Genomic DNA, 20,458 nt, shown 5'->3' on the forward strand with positions numbered 1-20,458 from the left:
CCTGCTGGCCCGGGAGCCTTGGAGTCGCTGGGCCCCCCCGCGCCGCATCCCTCCCTACCGGACCCCAGGCCGTTCCGGTCCCCGCTGGATCCCACAGGGGCTCCCCTGCAGCTCCGCCCAGGCCTTTCTTCCCCTACGATCCCTTAGTTCCCTCCGCCTGTCTCCCGCAGGGAGTCACCTGTCTAACGCGAAGGGAGCCTCCTCCCCGAATCTTGCCATCAGGTGGGGGTCTCGGGGCCCTGCCGGGTCCCACGCTCCGAAAGTAGCCTCCGCATCCACCGTCTCCCTCCTAATACTGGATCGTCGACGTTTGCTGGCTTCCCCCGAGGGGCGCCTCTGTTTTTAGCACCCCACACTTCTCGCCTCCCGACTCTCGTCTGGCACTCAGGACCACCACCCCGGGATGGCCCGGACGCCCCCACCCTCCTCTCCTTCTAACGGGATTTCTCTTCTCCTGTTCCTCCCTCCCGCCTCGCCGCCTCTAAATTAAATGTTGGACAGAAAAGAGGGACTCCTTTCTCCTGGTAGGTGGCATACTTATGGGTGCTCAGAGTGAGCCAAATGCTGCCCCAGGCACTTGGCATGTATTATTATCGTCAGGATTAAAACAAGTTAATACACGGAGAGTGCACTGAACAGTGCCTGGTCTGTAGGCAATGCCCGGTTATTACTGTTGTCACCATCACCGTTATTACTTTTGTTTAAACTTCTCACTCCTGTGAGGTAGATATTATTCCTAATAACGAAGAAATGCAGGAGCAGTTATGGGATGGGGTTGTCCTTCAAACCCAGACTTGCAAATTCCAGTACTGCAGTTGAATGCCTGGACCCTCGCCCACCCAATGACAAATGTTCTCAGAGCCGCTTCTGCTCTGGGTTAGGAGGGGGAGGGAGACAGAACACAGACCCTACGCTTGAGAGGCTCGTGGTGTAGGATTCTAGTTTCTGCCTTCCTTTCAGAGCTGGGCAGCACCACCCCCTCCCATGTGAGTGCTGTTTGCATGGCCTAGACCTTAGGATTGTTCCTGGCTGTGTCTTCCTGCGTGGAGCTATGAGTTAATCAATGTCCCTTTCCCTGCCCCCAAGGGATGGCATGAGGTTGTCCTAAGCATGGGTGAGTTGCAACACTGCTGTATGTTCTGTGGGTGGGGAGGGGATAGGAGAAGGAGGACCTGGGACAGAAGGGCTCCTCTTCCAGGCTGAGACTGGGGTCCACAATTGTCATACCCCTAATGAGATCCTCTCTGCAGGCCTCTCCCTGTACTGAGACCACCCCTCTCAGATCTCAGATGGAAACTCCAGGGAGGTGGGACCACCTCATAGGTGTACTGTGTCCTGAGTTCCTAGAGTGAGCTGGTGCACTGCTAAACACACTGAAGCAACTTACGTGGGGGTGGGGCCTGAGGAGTTTTCAGTTTAATGGGGAAGAAAAAGTTAGATATTAAAAAAAAAACCCTCTAATATCCAAGCAGTCCATATTCTAAAAGAAAAACCAATAAAAACAATAATTAATAAGCCATCAAGCACTGTACTATCCATGTTTTACAGATGGGAAACCAGGTAAGGTGGATTAGGACTAAAGTTACAGTCGGTCTAACTCCAGATTCCTGCTCTTAGTGATGAGGCCTCCTGAGTTTAGAGGGGAGAGAGAGCATTTTGCAAGCTCAGGCTCCCTGGCTCAGGTTACCTCTTCCATACGGGCAGCTGGCTGGAGGCCATGAAGGGATTCCTCAGCCTCAGCACTATTAACTTTTGGGGCTGGGCTTTTTTTTGTTGTGGGGGGTCTACCCTGTGCATTGGAGAATGTTCTGCGGCATTCCTGGCCTTTCCTCCAGGCATTGCCAGATGTCACCTGAGGGGCAAAATCACCCCTGATTGAGAGCCACTGCTCAAGGAGGACAGCTTTGGTGTTTGGTCGCTTGTTCACTTATTTGAAAAACATTTAGGACACACTTACGGGGTGTGCCATGTCCATGTTTATGGAGAAATAGTTTGGGGGCATTTTTTGTGGTATTTAGTGTTCTCAACGACATTGTGTAAGTTCTAGTGCTAAGAAAAACAGCTTCTTTTGAGGGATGGGTATGGGTGGTGTTCCTAGTGTTTTCTTTTTTGCCTTGAGTGCCAGGAATCTCAAACAATTTTTAAAAATGCCCTTGATGGCATTTAAAAAAAATTTATTTAATATGTGTTCATTGTAAAAAGTACAGATAAAGCAGAAAAGAAAACAAAAGCCACCTGTAATTGCAGCACACCAAGGCAACCACTGTCAACATTTTGATTAATATCCTTGTACCTTTCCATGAATATATATGCTTCAAAAAAAAAAAAACTAACAAAAACAGGCTCATCTGCAAATACTTTTTTGTGGCCTGATTTTTCCCTTCATAGACTTGTCTGCCTTACTGTAAGTCCCTAGGACTGAGAATTGTGTCTGGCCCTGGTAAACCCTTGGCAAGCATTGGTGAGTGCATATTCTCACCCTGTAAGCCCTTTCTTGTCAGTAGACATTTATCACCACCAGTCTTGGGACAATCATCACAAACACGTGACCTTTATGGATGGGCCCAGGGATGGTGACTGATGACAATTACTACCATTTGCTTTTTATGTGGATTATTGTACATAGCTCCTTAGCAACCTGTGATGTAGGTGTTACTATCCCCATTTCACAGATTAAACAACTGAGGCCAATGGAAATTAAGAAAAACTTATCCAAGCCCTCAAGCTAGTGGACACCAGGCCTCCCAGTGGACTGCGTTCTTTCTCCTTTGACCTTGACTTCCTCTCCCTTTCTCTGTCAACTTTATCATCAGTGCCCTTGGTTATATATCTGGACAAATTCTCTTTGGAAACAGCCAGGATACAGATTAGGATGTAAATTTAATAAATCAATGATCTAGTCCTGGCACATAGTAGACTTACAGTCATTTCTGTCCCTAACTTGCCCTCGTGCCAGACCCAGAGATGACAGCAGGGGTCTTGTGGGCTGAAGTTGGCCACTATCCTGTGCCCTTCAGTGGTCCTGGGTGATTTTGGACTCCTGCCAGTCCACCTGCCTGTTCAGTTTTCAAAATATCAAAACCACCTAATGCTTTTCCCAGCCTACCTGGCCCTTGGGTGGGCACAGGTTGCCCTGGGCAGGGGGCTGGCACTTCCTGCTTATCCTGGACATACTCTGCTCTTGAGCTTCTGTAGTCAGTGGCTGGGCAGTGCCTTTGGCCTGGCACATCCCCCTGCCAGCCACCTCTCTGACCCCATCCAGCCATGTAGCACTTTGTGGCCTTGACAAGGCAGTTCTCTTTTGCACCTTCAGTGTCCTCATTTGAAAAATGGGGATAATCTTGTTAAGAGCCAGGTGGCAGGGGGCTGCAGGGACTGGCGATGATGTGACCACTGGCTTGCTGGGTCCCTGGTACCAGGGGCATTCTATAAGTACTAGTGTGGAAGAATAAATAGAACCTACAATTAGCATAGCACTTTGCTTTTTTTTTTTTTTTTTTCAGTCGGAGTCTCACTCGGTCACCCAGACTGGAGTGCAGTGGCCGCTCCCGGCCATTGCCGCCTCGACCTGCTGGGCTCCGGCGATCCTTCCATCTCAGCCTTCCAAGTAGCTAGAACTACAGGTGCACGCTACCACGCCCAGCTAATTTTTGATTTATTGTAGAGATGAGGTCTCGCCAAGTTGCCCAGGCAGGTCTCAAACCTGTAGACTCAGGCAATCCACTTACCTCTGCCTCCCAAAGCTCTGGGATTACAGGCTGAGCCACCGAACCTGGCCAGCATAGTACTTTGAACGTTGCTAAAGCCCCCACTGAGACAGCATTTGGCAGTGGCACCCCTTCCTGTGTCCCAAGCCTAGCCTGACACACAGTTGGTGTTGGACAGTTGCTCCTGTGATGGCCCAGAACACAGAGTTGGCTTGGATCCTATCTCCTTCTCTTGACAGCTCTGTGGTGCTAGACTGGATACTCAACCTTTCTGTACTGTCTCATGTGGAAAATAAAAGTGATGATGATCCCCTCATTGGGCTGTCTTGGGGATTACCTGATGTCATACCTGAAAAGCACTTGAAGAGTGCCTGGCACCTGGAATACTCACTAAGCGTTGCTGCGAATTATGATCCACTTCTCCCACCGAGGAACTGCCTTGAGCAGGGATCCTCAAACTTTTAAAACAGGGGGCCAGTTCACTGTCCCTCAGACCATTGGAGGAGCGGACTATAGTTTAAAAAAAAAAAAAAAGGAATTTGTTCATAGTTTTTTTTGTTAAACTATAGTCCACCCCTCCAACGGTCTGAGGGTCAGTGAACTGGCCCCCTGTTTTAAAAGTTTGAGGACCTCTGGTTGAGTGATCATCCTGGATCAGGAACATCAAGACAAGAGGGTCCCAGCAGTGCAAAGATGGTGGCAGGGTGGGAGGTATGGAACTTGATGTCCTTGGTCCCTTTTATTCTGGTTAATTGCCCTGACTGCAAAACCCCTTGTGTTGGGGTTGCCCCTGCTCACCCCAGGGGTTGGGGGAGACTCCTGTCCTTCTTGGGGGCTCCTTACCCTGCAAAGCTCTCCTTTCTTGGCAAAAGGCCATGGTGTGGAGTGGAATGACCCCTGGGCCGACCTGCAGTGCCAGTGGACAGCCACGGGACCTTGGGCAAGTCACTGCCATCTCAGGCTGCTTGTTTCCTCCAGTGGGGAAGGAGGTGGTTCTGGCTGTGAGGTGAGGAGGAGACACCCGCTCCATCAGCCCATCCCACTGTGGGACTCTGAGATGTCCCAAGTGCTTCGCTGTAGTTGGGTCTCCTATGTGAGGAGCGCCTGCTCAAATCCTGCTGTGAACCGTGACCCTGAGTGGGGAGTGAGTAATGAATCTCTCTGAACCTTATCCATGAAATCAAGGTCATACTACAGGTTGACTATCCCTGACCCAAAATCCTTGGCACCAGAAGTGTTTCCGATTTCAGATTTTGGAATCTGAGATATTCTAAAATGCAAAACGCTCCAGTGAGTGTTTCCTTTGAGCATCCTGTTGGTGCTCAAAAGCTCTCAGATCTTGGAGCATTTCTGGTTTGGGATTTTCAGCTCAGGGGTGCTCAGCCTGCATAGCTCGCTCACACATTTGTAGGGTGGATTCAGGGAGCCCAATCCTGTGTCTCATTTAGTTTAGTTTTGGCGTGTGGTAAATCAATGCTCCTTGATGTCTGCTGGGCAGCGATAGGTCAGAACTGAAGTAGCTCATCTGGGCTTGGGGCCTTCTCCTCCTGGCCCCACCCTGGGCCTGCAATTTCTCTGCTGCCCTAATCTCAGTGATAAGGGAGATTAGCTTTATCAGGCCCCAGATAACAGCTGGGAAAGCCTGGAGGCTGAAAGAATCAAGGGAATTTCCTTTCTATTTCTCCCTTGGTCTTGGCCACCCCTCGTTCTAGCTGCTGGGGAAACCAAGGGTCCTGTGTCCAGCCCCAGGTATTAACTGAAGACCACTGTCCTTGGAGTCCAGTCCTGGGGGCCCTGTGTCGGCTCTGACACCACTTGTGTGTTGATTGCTTTCAGAGGTATTTCTCAAGAACCTACCGTGGGTGGGCAGTATGTTAGGCTCAGGAATGGAATGGATATGGCTGGCCGTGTGGAGTCTGGCCTGGTGGGAGCACAGACAGTCAGAGCTCTGCAATAGGGTTGTCACTGGTGCTCCTAGAAAAGTAGAGGGCAGGCTGGGTGCTGTGGGTCATGCCTGTAATCCCAGCACTTCGGGAGGCTGAGGCGAGAGGCTTGTCAGAGCCTGCAGGTTTGAGACCAGCCTGGGCAACATTGTGAGACCTCATCTCTACAATAAATGAAAAAATTAACTGGGCATGGTGGCGCACACCTGTAGTTCCAGCTACTTGGAAGGCTGAGGTGGAAGGATTGCCTGAGCCCAGCAGTCGAGGCTGCAGTGGCCATGAGCAGCCACTGCACTCCAGCTCAGGCGCAGAGTGAAACGCCGACTCAAAAAAAAAAGAAAGAAAAGAAAAGTAGAGGGCTGTGAGTTGATCCTCTAGGAACTGATGCCGGGTCTGGCGTATAAATCATGGGGTCTTCAACTCAACCCTAAAATAAATTTTAGAGTGGCCCAGCAAAGTTTTAAAACAAAGTTTATTAGAGAAAGAAGAGGAAAGATAGACATGTCAGAGTTGTCATGGGCAAAAGAAAACTGCTATTTGCTTTTTACAGTAGACCTGATATATCTATTTAGTGATGTTAATGAGTACGCAGGGCTATCTGTCCCATCTCTCTGCCTCTGATGGAAGGAGGGTGATCTTTTCCAGGAAGACTTGCCAGACTTCTCAATACCCAAGAACTAAAGGGGTCTTATTATCGTTTCTATGGCTTTTTGCTTGAGTTTTCCTTTGGTGAGCTGAGGGGATGGGGTGGGCTGGGAGTCCACACTGAATTCACATTCCAGCCTGCAGGGCGGTTCAGCCTGCCTACAAGATGGCTGGACGCTTTCTAAAACTTGCTGCCTACAAGAAATGTATCCTTCTGTGTCTAATCTGTACTAGCTACCCTGCCTCAGGAACTGCACCTGGGCTGTGTGAAGTCAGCCCCAGGGAGGACGTCCCAAGCAGAGAGGGCCCCAGGAAAGACCAGGGTGGTTGGACTGCAGTACATGGCCAGATGGGGAATAAGTCTGGAGGCCTCAGTAAGGACTCTGAGTCTTTTTTTTTGAGTTGGGATCTCACTCCGTCGCCCATGTTGGAGTGCAGTGACATGCTCACGGCCACCACAGCCTTGACCTGCTGGCTCAGGTGATCCTTCTGCCTCAGCCTTCCAAGTAGCTGGAATTACAGGCACATGCCACCACACCTGGCTAATTTTTTGATTTATTGTAGAAATGAGGTCTCTCCAAGTTGCCCTGGCCAGGTCTCAAACCCGTGGGCTCAGGCAATCCTCTCACCTCGGCCATCCCAAAGTACTGGGATTATAGGCGTGGCCTGGATTCTGAGTCTTTATCTCAGAAGTGAGAAGCCACTGAGGTGCTGGGAGCTGAGCTCCCCACCTCTCTGACAATCGGACCTTCCTGTTAGCCTTGGTTGTGGTGTAGACTTGAGTGCTTTGGATACTGCACCAAGCCAGGCATTGTGCTTGTCCAGGTGACAGTGAACAGTGCCTTGGGCCAGGCACCTTGGACATGGTGGAGGTTGAGGGGATAACCTGGGAGCCTGGCCCCTGCCTCCCACCCCTCAGCTTTTTCCTCTGTGGATTTCTGAGGTTGCACAGTGGCCCACAGCTCTGTGCAGCCCTGGCTTCTCCTGTCACAGAAGGTGACATGGTACATAACCTTTGTAACTTCCATCTTGCCATGTGGAATAAATGTGTGCTGGCTGCATGGATGAACAAGGAATGCCATCCTGCCTGGAAGGTCCCCCCAAAGTCACCCAGAGGCCCCAAGTCCTGGGAGTGATTCGCCTCTGCCTCCACCTGAGCCAGTGGAAGGGTGCTTATGTTATCCAAAAAGGTCCATGAGTGCACAAAAAAAAAGTTTGACGGGAGTCCCTGGGTTATTTTTGGCTCCTCAGGCTGAACTTCGAACTCATCTCTGTTCCTCTGAATGACTAAAGTACAGCTGGGACAGGGCCTGGAGACTTCTGGGCACAAAGAAAACCATGGGGGCATGTGATCCTGAGGTCACAGTGGACCTCTGTCCGTGGAAGGTGGAGGGAGGCCTGCAGGTTTCTATGTTTGACATTTCTAGGAGGAGCAGGGAGAGGAGAGCCGGGGGACCCTGCATTTGAAGCAGGGGGTAGAACGTGTCACTCAGTTAATTCTACCAGTAGCTGTGGAACGCCTGGGCCAGCCCCTCAGAGTGTGATCCTTGGGGGCATCTGGGAGCCAGCTTGTGTTTGAAAGCCTGGCCTAGTGGAATACCATTTAGAAGTCCCTTTGTGGTTTTCTTAGGAAGGCCCAAGAGCAGGGTGGGAGGAAAGGCCAGCACTTTTACCCTCCTGGTGACCCTGCAAGAGACATCGTGCCAACCTTAAATAATGAGATTCAGAAAACACGATCGTATAGAATTTATTCCAGTTCAGAGCTTGAGGACAGCCACCCAGGATCTTAGATCCAGTTGCTCTGTTGTTTGCCAGGTTGTTTACCAGAAATGTACATTAAAATAGCATGAGCTACTGATCGGCTACACACTGTTGTTTGTGTCACCGATTCCAGAACATGAAGTTAATGGATGAGGCAGGAACGAAATGCCTTTAATTTTTTTTTTTTTTTTGAGTTGGAGTCTCACTCTGTCGCCCAGACTGGAGTGCAGTGGCTGCTCCCGGCCACTGCAGCCTCGACCCGCTGGGCTCCGGTGATCCTTCCACCTCAGCCTTCCAAGTAGCTGGAACGCCCGGCTAATTTTTGATTTATTGTAGAGATGAGGTCTCGCTGCCCAGGCGGGTCTCGAACCCACGGGCTCAGGCAATCCACTCACCTCAGCCTCCCAAAGGCGCGGGATTACAGGCTGAGCCACCGAGCCCGGCTGTAATGCCTTTAATTAAACAGGCGTTGCTGGCCGTGGGTGCAAAGGGCTTGCCTGAACTCCATGCTCATGTCTCTCTGGGCCTGGTACATTTTGCACAACTCGCATAGCTCTGGCCACTCAGAGCTCTTCTTTTTTCAATAGTATCATCCCCATTTTCCAGGTGAGGAAACTGAGGCTCTCAGAGTTGGTAGTCATGTGCTGAGGTCACAGAGCAGGTATGAGCTTTGGTCCCAGATCTGTCACTTCCCAAGCCTGTCCATGGAGAACTGGGCTCTCTAGAGGGGTTGGGACAGACTCAGACTCCTCTCGGCTTACAGAGAAGCTGGCAATATCTGACTTTGCACTTTTGGTGTGTGTGGTGGAGGTCCAGAGCTAGGCTGGAATGCGCGGTGAGCAACTCTGTTCAGGTCCCACTGGAACCTTCCAGATGGCCCGGGGGACAGACGCTGCCTCCTTCTTCCCGAGGGATGCTGACTGCGAACACCTCCCCCTGACACTAGGGGGAAGGAGGCGGTGTGGATTTTAATTTATTGGGCACCTTTGGAGCTTTGCCTTGTCATCAGATCTCCATAGGGACCTCATGGGATGGCAGCCGCCTCTTACACAGGGAAACCCGCTCCGAGACAGGTGACTTGTCCAAGGTCACTCGGCTCGTGGGGGACAGAGCTAGACTGGAGCCCAGGCCTGTCCTTGTCTCACTTCTCTCCCTTTGGTTGGGGGAAGGGTGGGGGAAGGGGTGGCGGGGTGGAGGGGACAGAGCCTGGAGCTGTTTGCCCAGGTGGAGGTGGAGGTGGGGGAGGGGTGAGGAAGGTCCCATGTGCTCATTTTGCCCCCAGGATCTCCCATAACTGCTGCCCCTGCCTCTCCCTCCGCCTCCACCACCAAACACTCCCTACCCTTCTCTCTCCTAGGATGCTCTTCCTAGCAACTCTCTCTCTTTTTTTAAGTTGGAGTCTCACTCCATCACCCGGGCTGGAGTGCAGTGGCACGCTCACGGCCACTGCAGCCTTGACCTGCTGGGTTCAGGTGATCCTTCCACTTCTGCTTTCCAAGTAGCTGGAGTTACAGGCATGCGCCACCATGCCCTGCTAATTTGTTTTTGATTTATTGTAGAGATGAGGTCTCACCATGTTGTCCAGGCTGGTCTCGAACCAGTGGGCTCAGACAGTCCTTTTGCCTTGGCCTCCCAAGGTGCTGGGATTACAGGCATGAGCCACCATGCCCGGCTCCCAGTACCTCTCAGACTGCCTTTGGGTCTTGGTCAGAGGTCTCCTCCTCCCAGAGGCCCTTCCAGACCACTCTTCCCCTTATTCACTCCCCATCACAGTCATGCTTTGTCATTATCGTGCTCATTTCCTGGCCATGGCCTGTACTGGAGGTCACCTGCGTGCAGAGGCCTCTCTGCCTCGGTCACTGCTGTGTTGCTAGTATTAAGGACCACAGCTCTGAGAGCAGGGGTATCTTCTATCTCTCATGTTTGATTTGAAGTTGTTTATCTAAAGGTACCAAGGTAGCTTCTTTGATTGTTGTAACTTTCCATCCCCCCCTTAAAAAACTATCAGCGTGATTAGATCTTGGGTCATACCAGAAACCGCCCATAGGCCTTATAAATTCAGTCTGGGGTTGGTGGGGGGAGTAGGAGGTCTTGAGACCCCCCTTTGTTAATGTAGCCTTGGGGGCGGGTGAGGGGCTGTGGAGTATAAATTCTGAGTATGTTGCACTGCAGGAAGTGAGTTTTTTTGGGGGTACTGTACTGACTCACTCCCTGATTCCATGGTATCAGATTCAGCATTTCTCTCAGTTTCTGCTTCTTGTCTTTGATTGGCCACGAGAGATGGCAGCTGATTTATTGGATGAGACTAGACAACCAGGTCTAGGACAGCATTAGTGACGCAGTGGGGCCTCGGTCGACCTGTAGATGAACCTCGGGCCTGCCCAAATGGCCCTCAGTTTTGTATCCCGACTCCGGGCCCCCTGGGCTGGCCTCGACACTCACAGCCAGGCCAGTCTGTGCTCCTGTGGGGCGTAATCAGGCTCCCAGGACACCGCCCGCTGACCCCACTGAGGCCTTGCTGGGACAAGACACAAGGAGGCCCCTTCAACATTCTGTCCAAGCACAGACAAAAACAAGGTCATGTGCCACCCGCAAAATCCTAGACACATCCTCTTGCTAATGTGAGACTGCTCCTTTTTACTCAGTCAGAGTCTCTCCTACTTTCTGTCAGCATCTACTCTGGAGCAAACCCCTGCTTCCAAAACCCTCCCCATACCACTGATCAAAGCCCACATCCTGTAACTGGCTTTTTAGCAATGTTAGTTCTGGAAGAATTGTCAGGTCAGTGGGCCAGTGTGCTGAGCCAGTGCTGTGGATAAAATGCAAAGAATTGCACAGAAATTAGATTGGAAAATATAGTTTATTTAGAAAGTAAATGAGAGAGAGAGAGAGAGAGAGAAAGATTAAGATTCACTTCCCCAAGGTAGGGGAGGGGACCAAAGCTTAGCAAAACAAAAGCATGGTCATGGCTGCTTGAGGTTGCATGCTTTTATTCATGTATTTATTTTTTTGAGTTGGAGTCTCACTCTGTTGTTCAGCCTGGAGTGCAGTGGAACGCTCATGGCCACCGCAGCCTTGACTTGCTGGGCTCAGGTGATCCTTCTGCCTCAGCCTTCCGAGTAGCTGGAACTACAGGCACACACCACCACACCTGGCTAGGTTGCATGCTTTTTAAACCTTTCCTTTGATGGGGCAGGTTGTTAAGGTGATTGGGTGGTGATCTGTTTCACTTCATCCTGAAGGGGCAGGTAAGCACAGGTACTGACATGAAGGTGATAGATGGCAGGCGGATGGTGGGTTAGTCACATAACTGTTGCCATGGTTATGGGGTCTGTTTGTGTCACATAGGTCATGAAGGGCTGATCATAATAGATTAGGTCATCTTGGATCTTTATGGCTAAAAGACAAATACTTGGAATAGCAAAGGAATCAGTACCTGGGGCGTTGCAAGACAATTATCAATAACTACCTCTGGGAAACCAGTTCTGTCCTTGGCTATTGGTTAGAGAGTAAGTTAAAGTGAACTGCTAGAAAAAGATAACAAAGTTAATCAATGTTAAAATGGCTGTTCTTGATCAGGTGTGATTGCTCACACCTATAATCCCAGCACTTTGGGAGACTGAGGTGAGAGTATAGCCTGAGCCCATGGGTTTGAGACTAGCCTGGGCAACTTGGCAAGACCTCATCTCTACAATAAATCAGAAATTAGCCAGGCGTGGTGGCACATGCCTATAGTTCCAGCTACTTGGAGGGCTGAGGTGGAAGGATCACCTGAGCCCAGCAGGTTGAGGCTGCAGTGGCTGTGAGTGTGCTGCTGCACTCCAGCCTGGACAACAGAGTGAGATTCCAACTCATTAAAAAAAAATACATACATACATAAAATAAAATGGCTGCTCTTTGGCTATTTCAGCTCCATCTTGGTCTTTTGTCCTTTCAAATAGATGTGTGGTGGTTCCCTATGGTGTGTAACAACCAGTGACCCCGGGGTGTCCACTTTCAGCCATGTTCTGGTGGTTTCTGGCTGGGGCTGTTGACACTAGAGGAGGGGACATCTGGTTTTTTCTAGACTCAAATGCAGGTTTCTCCTCATCTTGAACTTGAACCAATCATTTTCCTTTTGGGACCTGAATGATCTCATTTGTCTAAAGGGGCGGCCGGTGAGGCCCACCCAGAGCCATGTTGGATGGGAGGAGTTCTCGAAACTCAGCATCTTGGAGTTGGATCAGCCCTCCTTGTCACTGTGCACCGAGCTCAGGGCCAGGGTCCTCCAAGTTCATAGTCCATGTCTTGGACTTTCTTGCCCACTGGAGCTCCCAGCTGTCTGTGCCAAGGGCCTCTCAGCCAGGCTGTGTTCTGAGGAGACTCAGCTCTGGGACATGCGGCCTTTTTAGCTTATAGGGGGAAGAACTGGATCTTTGTGGGAGAAAGGCGGCATTGTGAGGACAGAAAGGGAGGGACACCCTCAGTGTGTGCAGAGCACTTCACCATGGTTTTGCATCATGTGTGTAAACTCCAAACAGCCCTGTGAGCTTGGTGTGGTTATTCTCACATAAAAGATGTAGAAACAGTCTCAGAGGAGGTGGGTCACAGGCCTGACGACACACAAGTGACAGGACTGGGACCAGCACTTTGGGCTTTGGACCCCAAGGTCAGCTTTTGTCCTCAGCCCTTTAGTTGCTTTGAATTTTGGGATCTGGGCCAAGCTAGGAGCTCCTGTTGGAGATGGAGGGGCTGGGGGTGGAGGGTGGTGGTCACTCTGGCCTGTCTGCCTCTGTTTCCAGGCTGCAGTGGAAGCACACCTCCTCCCTGAAGGTGGCCAATGAGCCGGTCTTGGCATTCACACCAGGCAGCCCCGAGCGAGAGGCACTGCAGAAGGTAACTGGGGGTGGAGGCACCCCATGGGTGCAGGGCATGAGGCCAAGGCAGCCCCCGGCACTTCTAGATGTCTCATGCCTACAGCTGTCACCCACTCCTGTCCTTGCTTCTAGCTTTGTGGGGGGATCCCCAGGCCCAGGGAGGGCAGTGGGTCTGGAGGGTGGGAGGAGCTGGAACAGCAGGGTAGCAGCCAGGACCACTTCAGGGCTTCCCAGGCCAGGTCAGAGGTCATAAGCCCACATGTTTTATTTTTAAAAACATTTTTCAGTTAATTGACAGTATTTTAAAAATTGTGAGATTTCATATAAATTTCAGATGCGGTATTTTATCTTTGTGTGATGGATAACACTTGGGTCACCTTCAGAGGGTGACAAGGGCCAGAGCTGAGTCCTGTTGCCCCCTGAGGGGAACGTGCATTCTCTGGTGGCCACATGCCCGCCTAGGCCCTCTCTCATTTGTGTTCCTGTCTGAGCATCTGCTGACTGCGTCGGGGTCTTGGGTGGGAGGAAAGGAGAAAGGACATGCCCATTCTCTCTCTCGCCCCCCTCTCCCCAGGCCTTGCGGGACCTGAAGGGCCAGACAGAAGCCATCCCGTGCGTGGTGGGGGATGAGGAGGTGTGGACGGCAGATGTGCAGTACCAGGTGTCGGTACGTCCTCCCTGGACCCACGGCCTCCCTTGGACCTGCGACCTGCCTGTCTGAAACTCGTGAGCACCTCATGTGCAGACTCTGACCTCAGGGGCTTTGGGGTGCCTTCCCAGATTTTGAACTCTATGGACTAGCAAAACTTCTAAAGCAGAGGGCTGTGCCCACTCTGTGCCCGACCCTGAACGGGGTCCTGTCTCCCGGCAAGAAAGACCCTGAGGAGTTCACCCGGCAGCTTCTGGTGTTCCTGGTGGATTCTTCCACAAGGGGGTCTGGAAGCTTTTGGTGGGGAGCCGGGCCCCAGCCCCATGCTGCTCAGGTGGCATTGACCTCAGAAACCCCCTGCCCAGGCCAGGGCACCCGTTGTAGCTGTGCCAGGAGACCCCTGGGTCTTTGATCTGGGGGAGTGCAGGTCTGGCCCTTTGCAGGCAGGGCAAGCGCGTTCTGGCTTTGTCCTAAGGGAACCCTGGGCAGGCGTGTTTGGGGGAGGGGCAGCTGATGGGAGGGTCCAGGGCCCTACTCTGAGAGTTCCCAGGACAGCCTGGGGCAGGAGTCGTCACTGGGGTGTTCTGGAGTCCCTGTTCTTGGTCAGGACCAGCAGATCCATGACCTGGGGCCATCGAACATGGTCTGGGGCCTACAGTTCACGTGGCACCCTGGGTCTGTGCCTGGTGTGTGGTGGTTGCTCACTGAGAGCGACTACCACAGCTCTGCTCCCAGTGTCCCTGTAGCTGCTCAGAACCTGCCCTTGCCTGCGGCTCCCAGGCCTCTGAGGCCACTGTGGTGGTCAGGATTTTTCCAGCAGTGAGACTCTGAGATTTTGACAGTCTTCTGGGTGGACACTACTGATTTTCATCTCCCGGGTTGCCTCGCTGGCCTGGCCAGGGGGTTTGACCGTGTGGTGATTGTTGTAGCGCCAGATGTTTGGGGTAGTGGTGAGTGAGTGTGTGGGCAGGGTCTGTGTGTGCTGGGGCATACTGACGCTATCTCCAGTTCACTGGGACGTGCTCAGTGTGAGGGCCCTGGGTCCCAGGCACCTTCTCGGCCCCTAAGTCTCACAGGCCTGTCTCAGCTGTGGGCAGGATACAGGGTGGCCGTGGCAAGGGTCTAAAATGGAGGGAAAAGGCCACCTTCTATTCAAACCTAGACCAGTGCTAGGCAATGGAATTTTCTGCAGTGACGAGTAAACACTGCTTATCTGCATTGTCCATTGCTGCAGCCACTGGCTGCATGAAATGTGACCAGTAGCCGGTCTCAGTGGCTCAGCCTGCAATCCCGCACCTTGGGAGGCTGAGGTGAGTGAATTGCTTGAGCCTGCGGGTTCGAGACCCGCCTGGACAATTTGGTGAGACCTCATCTCTACAATAAATAAAAAAATCAGCCGGGCATGGTAGCGTGTGCCTGTAGTCCTAGCTACTTGGAAGGCTGAGGCGGAAGGATTGCCAGAGCCCAGCAGGTCGAGTTTGCGGTGGCTGGGAGCAGCCACTGCACTCCAGTCTGGGTGACAGAGTGAGACTCCAACTCAAAAAAAAAAAAGCAATGTGACCAGTGGCCATGTGTTAGGAAGGCTCTACACAGCCCACCAGAAGACTGAGAACTGGCAAAAGTGTTGACAATTCTGGCATAACTATTGCCTGCCCTGGTGGGGAAAGAAGTGAAGTTTCTCCCTGCCATTTTGGTCGTTCAACACTGTTGGGGGCCACCTCTAAGTGCTGGTTGAGGCTCTTTCTGTTGAGATGGTAAAAACAGGGACTCAGGAAGCAGTTGCCCTGTTCATAATGACCTTGAGGGATAGCAGAGGTCCTGAGCTTTTCACGACACTTGGCACATAATTTGGGCCTCACCTGGTGACAGCGTACATTACTGAGTTACAGCCTCATCCCTGACCGACTTGGGAAGAATTTTCACTCGTGATCCCATCTGGTCCTGCTTCCCATGCTAGGAGGACGGGGGCACAGTCCACATTTCCCAGATGAGGAGACTTGGAGAGGGAAGTGAGCTTACACAGGGCCCCCTCTGCTAGTGGGGGCAGAGCTGGCCTCTACCCTCTGTCTGTCTGACCACAAACATCCATACTTTTGGCTGGGTGTGGTGGCTCATGCCTATAATCTCAGCACTTCAGGAAGTTGAGGCAGGAGGACAGCTTGAGCCCATGAGTTTGAGACCAGCCTGGGCAGCATGGTGAGACCTCATCTCTGCAATAAGTAAAACAATTAGCTGGGTATGGTGGCATGTGCCTGTAGTCCCACTACTCGGGAGGCTGAGGCGGAAGGATCGCCTGAATCCAGCAGGTTGAGACTGCAGTGGCTGTGATCGTGCCACTGCACTCCAACCTAGGCAACAGGGTGAGACCCTGACTCAAAAAAGAAAAATTCATGCTTTTCCTGAAAGGCCCAGTGACCTGGGCCTTTCTCCTGGACCGTGAACCTCCCAGAGCTGGAACCATGTCTTGTTTGTTGTGTGGCAGGTGCTCCAGGATGCTGAAGAGGGGGGGATGGGGGAGGGCCGGCCAGAGAAGCCTTCATGGGGAGCGAGGGGAGAGAGGAGGTGCGCCCAGGACTTTCCTGGGAAGCAAGTCCGGAGCCACTTCACGCCCTCCTGGCACTTCCCTCCTGGGCAGTGACCTCCCTCTGTCTCCTTTCAGCCCTTCAACCACGGACACAAGGTAGCCAAGTTCTGTTATGCAGACAAGGTGAGTGAGTCCTGGCGACCCTGGGGTGGGCTCACTGCCCCTGCTGGGCCCTGCCAGCTGCTGATATGGGAGGGGGCATGCGCCTCTGCTTTCTGCTTTGGCCATGGGGGTCAGGGGAGGGCGGCTGGCATGAGGGAAGCCTTGGGTGGTGACTTTGGCAGGGTCAGGCATGCAAGGGCCGGCTGGCGCCAAACTCCCAGACATGCCCATTGCGGTGGGGCAGCCTTGGTTTGGGGAGGAGGCAGATTCTGGAAGCTTGAGTCAGAGCAGTTGGAGACACCATAGATGGAAAGGCAGGGAATTGGCACTGGGGAGGCCAGCAGGGGGGATGGGGCCATGGGGTCTAGAGCAGGGTTGTGAGGATGAGGTGGTCTGTGTCTGGGAAGCCCCCGACAGGTGTGTGTGTAGCCCAGGCTGTGGCCCGACCTCAGGGCTCTGACGGTGGGTTCCGAGGCGCCAGTTCCCAAGAAGGAACCATGCGAGAAAGCGGAGTCGGTCTAATGGCAGCAGGACTCAGCGCCAGGGCCTTGGCTTGCTGACCAGCCTGGGGTCCTTAACACTTTGGATTGGCAGCAGGACAGGCTCTGAATCCGGGCAGCCCAGCCAGCCACGGGACATGGCATCTGTATCCGTGGGGATGCGGGGGGGGGACGGACTGTGGGGACATGGCTTTTGGGATTCCCTCGCTCACTCCCCAGGCCCTTCCCGCTGCAGGAGGCAGCCCCCACCTCCTCCTCTCTTGCTAGGGCCTGCTCAACAAAGCCATCGAGGCCGCCTTGGCCGCCAGGAAGGAGTGGGACCTGCGGCCTGTTGCAGACCGGGCTCAGATCTTCCTGAGGGCAGCAGACATGCTGAGCGGGCCGCGCAGAGCCGAGATTCTCGCCAAGACCATGCTGGGACAGGTGCGTGGCTGTGGGGCGGAGCGGGGTGGGGGCACACCCCTGTCAGCAGACGTCCGTGGGGCAGCTTCTGGTGCCAGATCCAGAGATGTCCTTGAGGGATGGAAAGGCATACGTTACCAGACGAGCAGACAGTGCTGAGCCACAGGTCCTGCCATGGACACGCCCATCGCTCCATCTCTTCAGTCCTCGCTCCTGAGCCTTTGTCCTGTTCTCTCCCTGCCTCTGGCTTGGTCAGACCCCCGCCGCCCTTAGGGTGGTCTTTCGGGCCACTCCTGGCTTAGGAGCCACCCAGACCTCTCCATCACTGAGAGGCAAGTCCCAAGCCCTACGTCCCATACCTGGGTCCTTCTGTCTGTCCAGCTCGCCGGCTGCCCTCCCCTGCCTGGCCATTCTGCCCGTGTTGTAGCCAGTTAGGACTTAGCGCGACTCCCTGGACTTGGCCGGTGTCCTCTCCACCTCTGCCTACGGTGTCCCCTGCCTGGAATGCCAGTCTGTCTTCTCTGCCTAGTGAACTCTCACCTCCTGGTACAGCCCAGGCGTCACCTCTCCTCCTTGAAGCTTCTTGAACCTTCTCCACCCTCTGTTCTCCCAGCGTAATGGTCCCTGGCCAGTTACAGCTCAGATCACGTGGGGTATCTTGAGTTCCCACGTATTTGTTGCCCCTTTGTAATCTTTCTGGACATTGTGGTCATGTCCTGATGTTCTCAGTGTTTTTCTGGGCTTCACAGGATGCCTTCAGGGAGTCCTAGCAAACTTCAGGAAAAAGGTATGGGGATGCTTCTTGCTCAAGGAGCAGCTCTGGCGGGCAGGATGTTCTGGGGCAGGGGCCGAGGGAGAAAAGGTTCATCTCACCCTCTGTAGAAACCGAGCCTCCCCTGCCAGTAACCTGGATTTCCAAAGGGTAAATCAGAAGCCAAAACCCTGGCTGCTTTTTGGGGTCAAGCATGGGCTGCTGCCTGCTCACCGTCTCTAGGGCGGGGGCCCCCTCTGCTGTTCTAGAGCTGGTATGACAGCTCTCACCCTGGTCGGTGCTGGGAGGGGGTCTGGCTCCAGGTGTTCCTGGGGAGCCACATATTGGTGGGAGAGTCTCTTTTTCTCTCTCTCCACTCTGTTTCTACCCTCCCTCTCTGTTTCTCTCTCCCTTTACTCTCTGCCTTTTTCTCTCCTCTTTTCTCTGTCTTTCTCCTCCTCTCTCTATCTTCTCTCTTTGTCTTTCGGTCTCTCTTCTCTCTTTTTCTCTCTGTCTCTCCATCTTTCCTTTCTTTCTTTCTTTTTTTTTGAGTCGGAGTCTCACTCTGTCGCCCAGACTGGAGTGCAGTGGCTGCTCCCAGCCACTGCAGCCTCGACCTGCTGGGCTCTGGCGATCCTTCTGCCTCAGCCCTCCAAGTAGCTGGAACTATAGGCACGTGCTACCACACCCAGCTAGTTTTTTGATTTATTGTAGAGATGAGGTCTCGCCAAGTTGCCCAGGCGGGTCTCGAAACTGCAGGCTCAGGCAGTCCACTCACCTTGGCCTCCCAAAGCGTGGCATTACAGGCTGAGCCACCGAGCCCGGCTCCATCTTTCTTTGTCTATCTCCTCTCTTTCTGTCTCTCCTCTATCTCCTATTATGTCTGTCTCTCTCTCCCCTCTCTTTCTCTATCTCTGTCTCCCCTCTCTCTGTATTTCTCTTCTCTTTTTTCTTTGTCTCTTCTTACTGTCTCTCTCCCTCCTCTCTCTGTCTCTGTCTCCTCTGTGTCTCTCTTCTCCTTTTCTCCTCACTCTCTTTCTCTCTCTGTGTGTGTATGTCTGCTTCTTACTGTCTCTGTCTTTCTCTCCTCTCTCTGTCTCTGCTCTCTTTCTCTGTGTTTCCTCTCTCCTATCTCTCTCTCTCTCTGTGTGTGTGTGTGTGTGTGTGTGTCTGCCTGTCTCCTCTCTGTGTCTTTTCCTCCTTTCTCTTTGTGTGTGTGTGTGTGTGTGTGTGTCTGTATGTCTGTCTGTCTGCCTGTGTCTTTCCTTTCTCTGTCTTGCTTTCTCTGCTTTTCTCTCCTTTCTTCTCTCTCTCTGTCTCTCTCTGTGTGTGTTTGCCTGTCTCTCCTCTGTCCTTCCTCTCTCTCCTCTCTCTGTCTCCCTCTCTCCTCTCTGTCTCTCTCCCTGTCTTTCTCTCCTTTTTCCTGTCTCTCTGTCTCTCCTCTCTCTTTCTCTCTCTCTGTCTGCCTCTGCCTGTCTCTCTCTCCTTTCTCTCTCTCCTCCCTCTGTCTCTCTTTCCTTTCTCCTTTCTCTCTTTCTCTCTCTCTCTGTCTCTATTTGTCTTTCTGCTCTCTCCTCTGTCTCTCTCTCTGTCTTTCTCTTCTCTGTCTCTCTGTCTCTGTCTCTCATCTCTCTCCTCTCTCTCCCCTCTATTTCTGTCTTTTTCTCCTCTTTCCTCTCTCTCTCTCTCTGTCTGTCTCTCTTTGTCTCTGTCTGTCTGTCTCTCTTTCTCTCAGGCCAGGTTAGGTCCCCTCTTTATTTGGCCTAACACTGAGCTTCTAGGGAGGAATCACGCCTTAGCTCAGTGTCTGTAGGGGGTGCATCTGCCCATGGCCTTGGGTACCAACCAGGGCCACCCGGGCCGGGCATCCTCATTCTTGCTACCCAGAGCCCTTTTCCTGTGGCTCACACTTGCCATTAGGGAGAACAGACCATTTAGGGGCGGCATTGGCCTCCTGGTGCTGGGCCCAGACCTTCGCGCTGTGTCTGTCCCGGGGAGGAGCCCGTGGCGCCACACACAGGGTCTGTCCCAGTTTCCCAGCAGCCGGCCCCACCCCCCACATGGATGCGCCCTTTGGCCTGGAAGGCTCTGATCCTGCGTCTGGTCTGAGGACAGATCCCAGGTAGATCTCTAGATAGACCTACTACAGGTGGCTCAATAGGTTGCCAGAGCTGCCTGGCACCAGGATGGCGCCGGGAGCTGCCTGGCCTGCAGGAGGCTCAGGAGGGTGCCAGGCGGTGAGCATGGGGCCTTTCCCTCCCCAGACCCTTGCATGGCCGTCGGCCCTCAGAAGCTTCAGGTCCTGCCTGGGGCCTGACTCTGTGCCGATGGGCGGTCCCGCCACCCCTGACCTTGACCCCACTGCCTGCCCCTCAGGGTAAGACAGTGATCCAGGCAGAGATCGACGCAGCGGCCGAGCTCATCGACTTCTTCCGGTTCAACGCCAAGTTTGCAGTGGAGCTGGAGGGGGAGCAGCCCATCAGCGTGCCCCCCAGCACCAACCGTGTGGTGTACCGGGGGCTGGAGGTGCCTGCGGGGGTGGGCGGGGGGCGAGCGGG

The 20,458-nt window shown here is 53.2% G+C and overlaps 1 protein-coding gene across 2 annotated transcripts in view; it reads left to right on the forward strand.

Moving 5' to 3' along the window:
• ALDH4A1 (aldehyde dehydrogenase 4 family member A1) overlaps positions 1–20,458 on the forward strand; it is a 42,023-nt gene that overhangs the window by 10,997 nt on the left and 10,568 nt on the right. For both annotated transcript variants that reach the window (XM_021709259.1, XM_008051331.1), the window contains 5 exons: positions 12,838–12,931; positions 13,487–13,579; positions 16,221–16,268; positions 17,015–17,170; positions 20,277–20,426. In XM_021709259.1, the coding sequence (XP_021564934.1) occupies positions 12,838–12,931; positions 13,487–13,579; positions 16,221–16,268; positions 17,015–17,170; positions 20,277–20,426 (541 nt within the window). The remainder of the gene's footprint in view (positions 1–12,837; positions 12,932–13,486; positions 13,580–16,220; positions 16,269–17,014; positions 17,171–20,276; positions 20,427–20,458) is intronic.

Source organism: Carlito syrichta, unplaced genomic scaffold, assembly GCF_000164805.1.
Source record: "Carlito syrichta isolate Samal-C Ts95f unplaced genomic scaffold, Tarsius_syrichta-2.0.1 Scaffold169767, whole genome shotgun sequence".
Taxonomy (NCBI): Eukaryota; Metazoa; Chordata; class Mammalia; order Primates; family Tarsiidae; genus Carlito; species Carlito syrichta.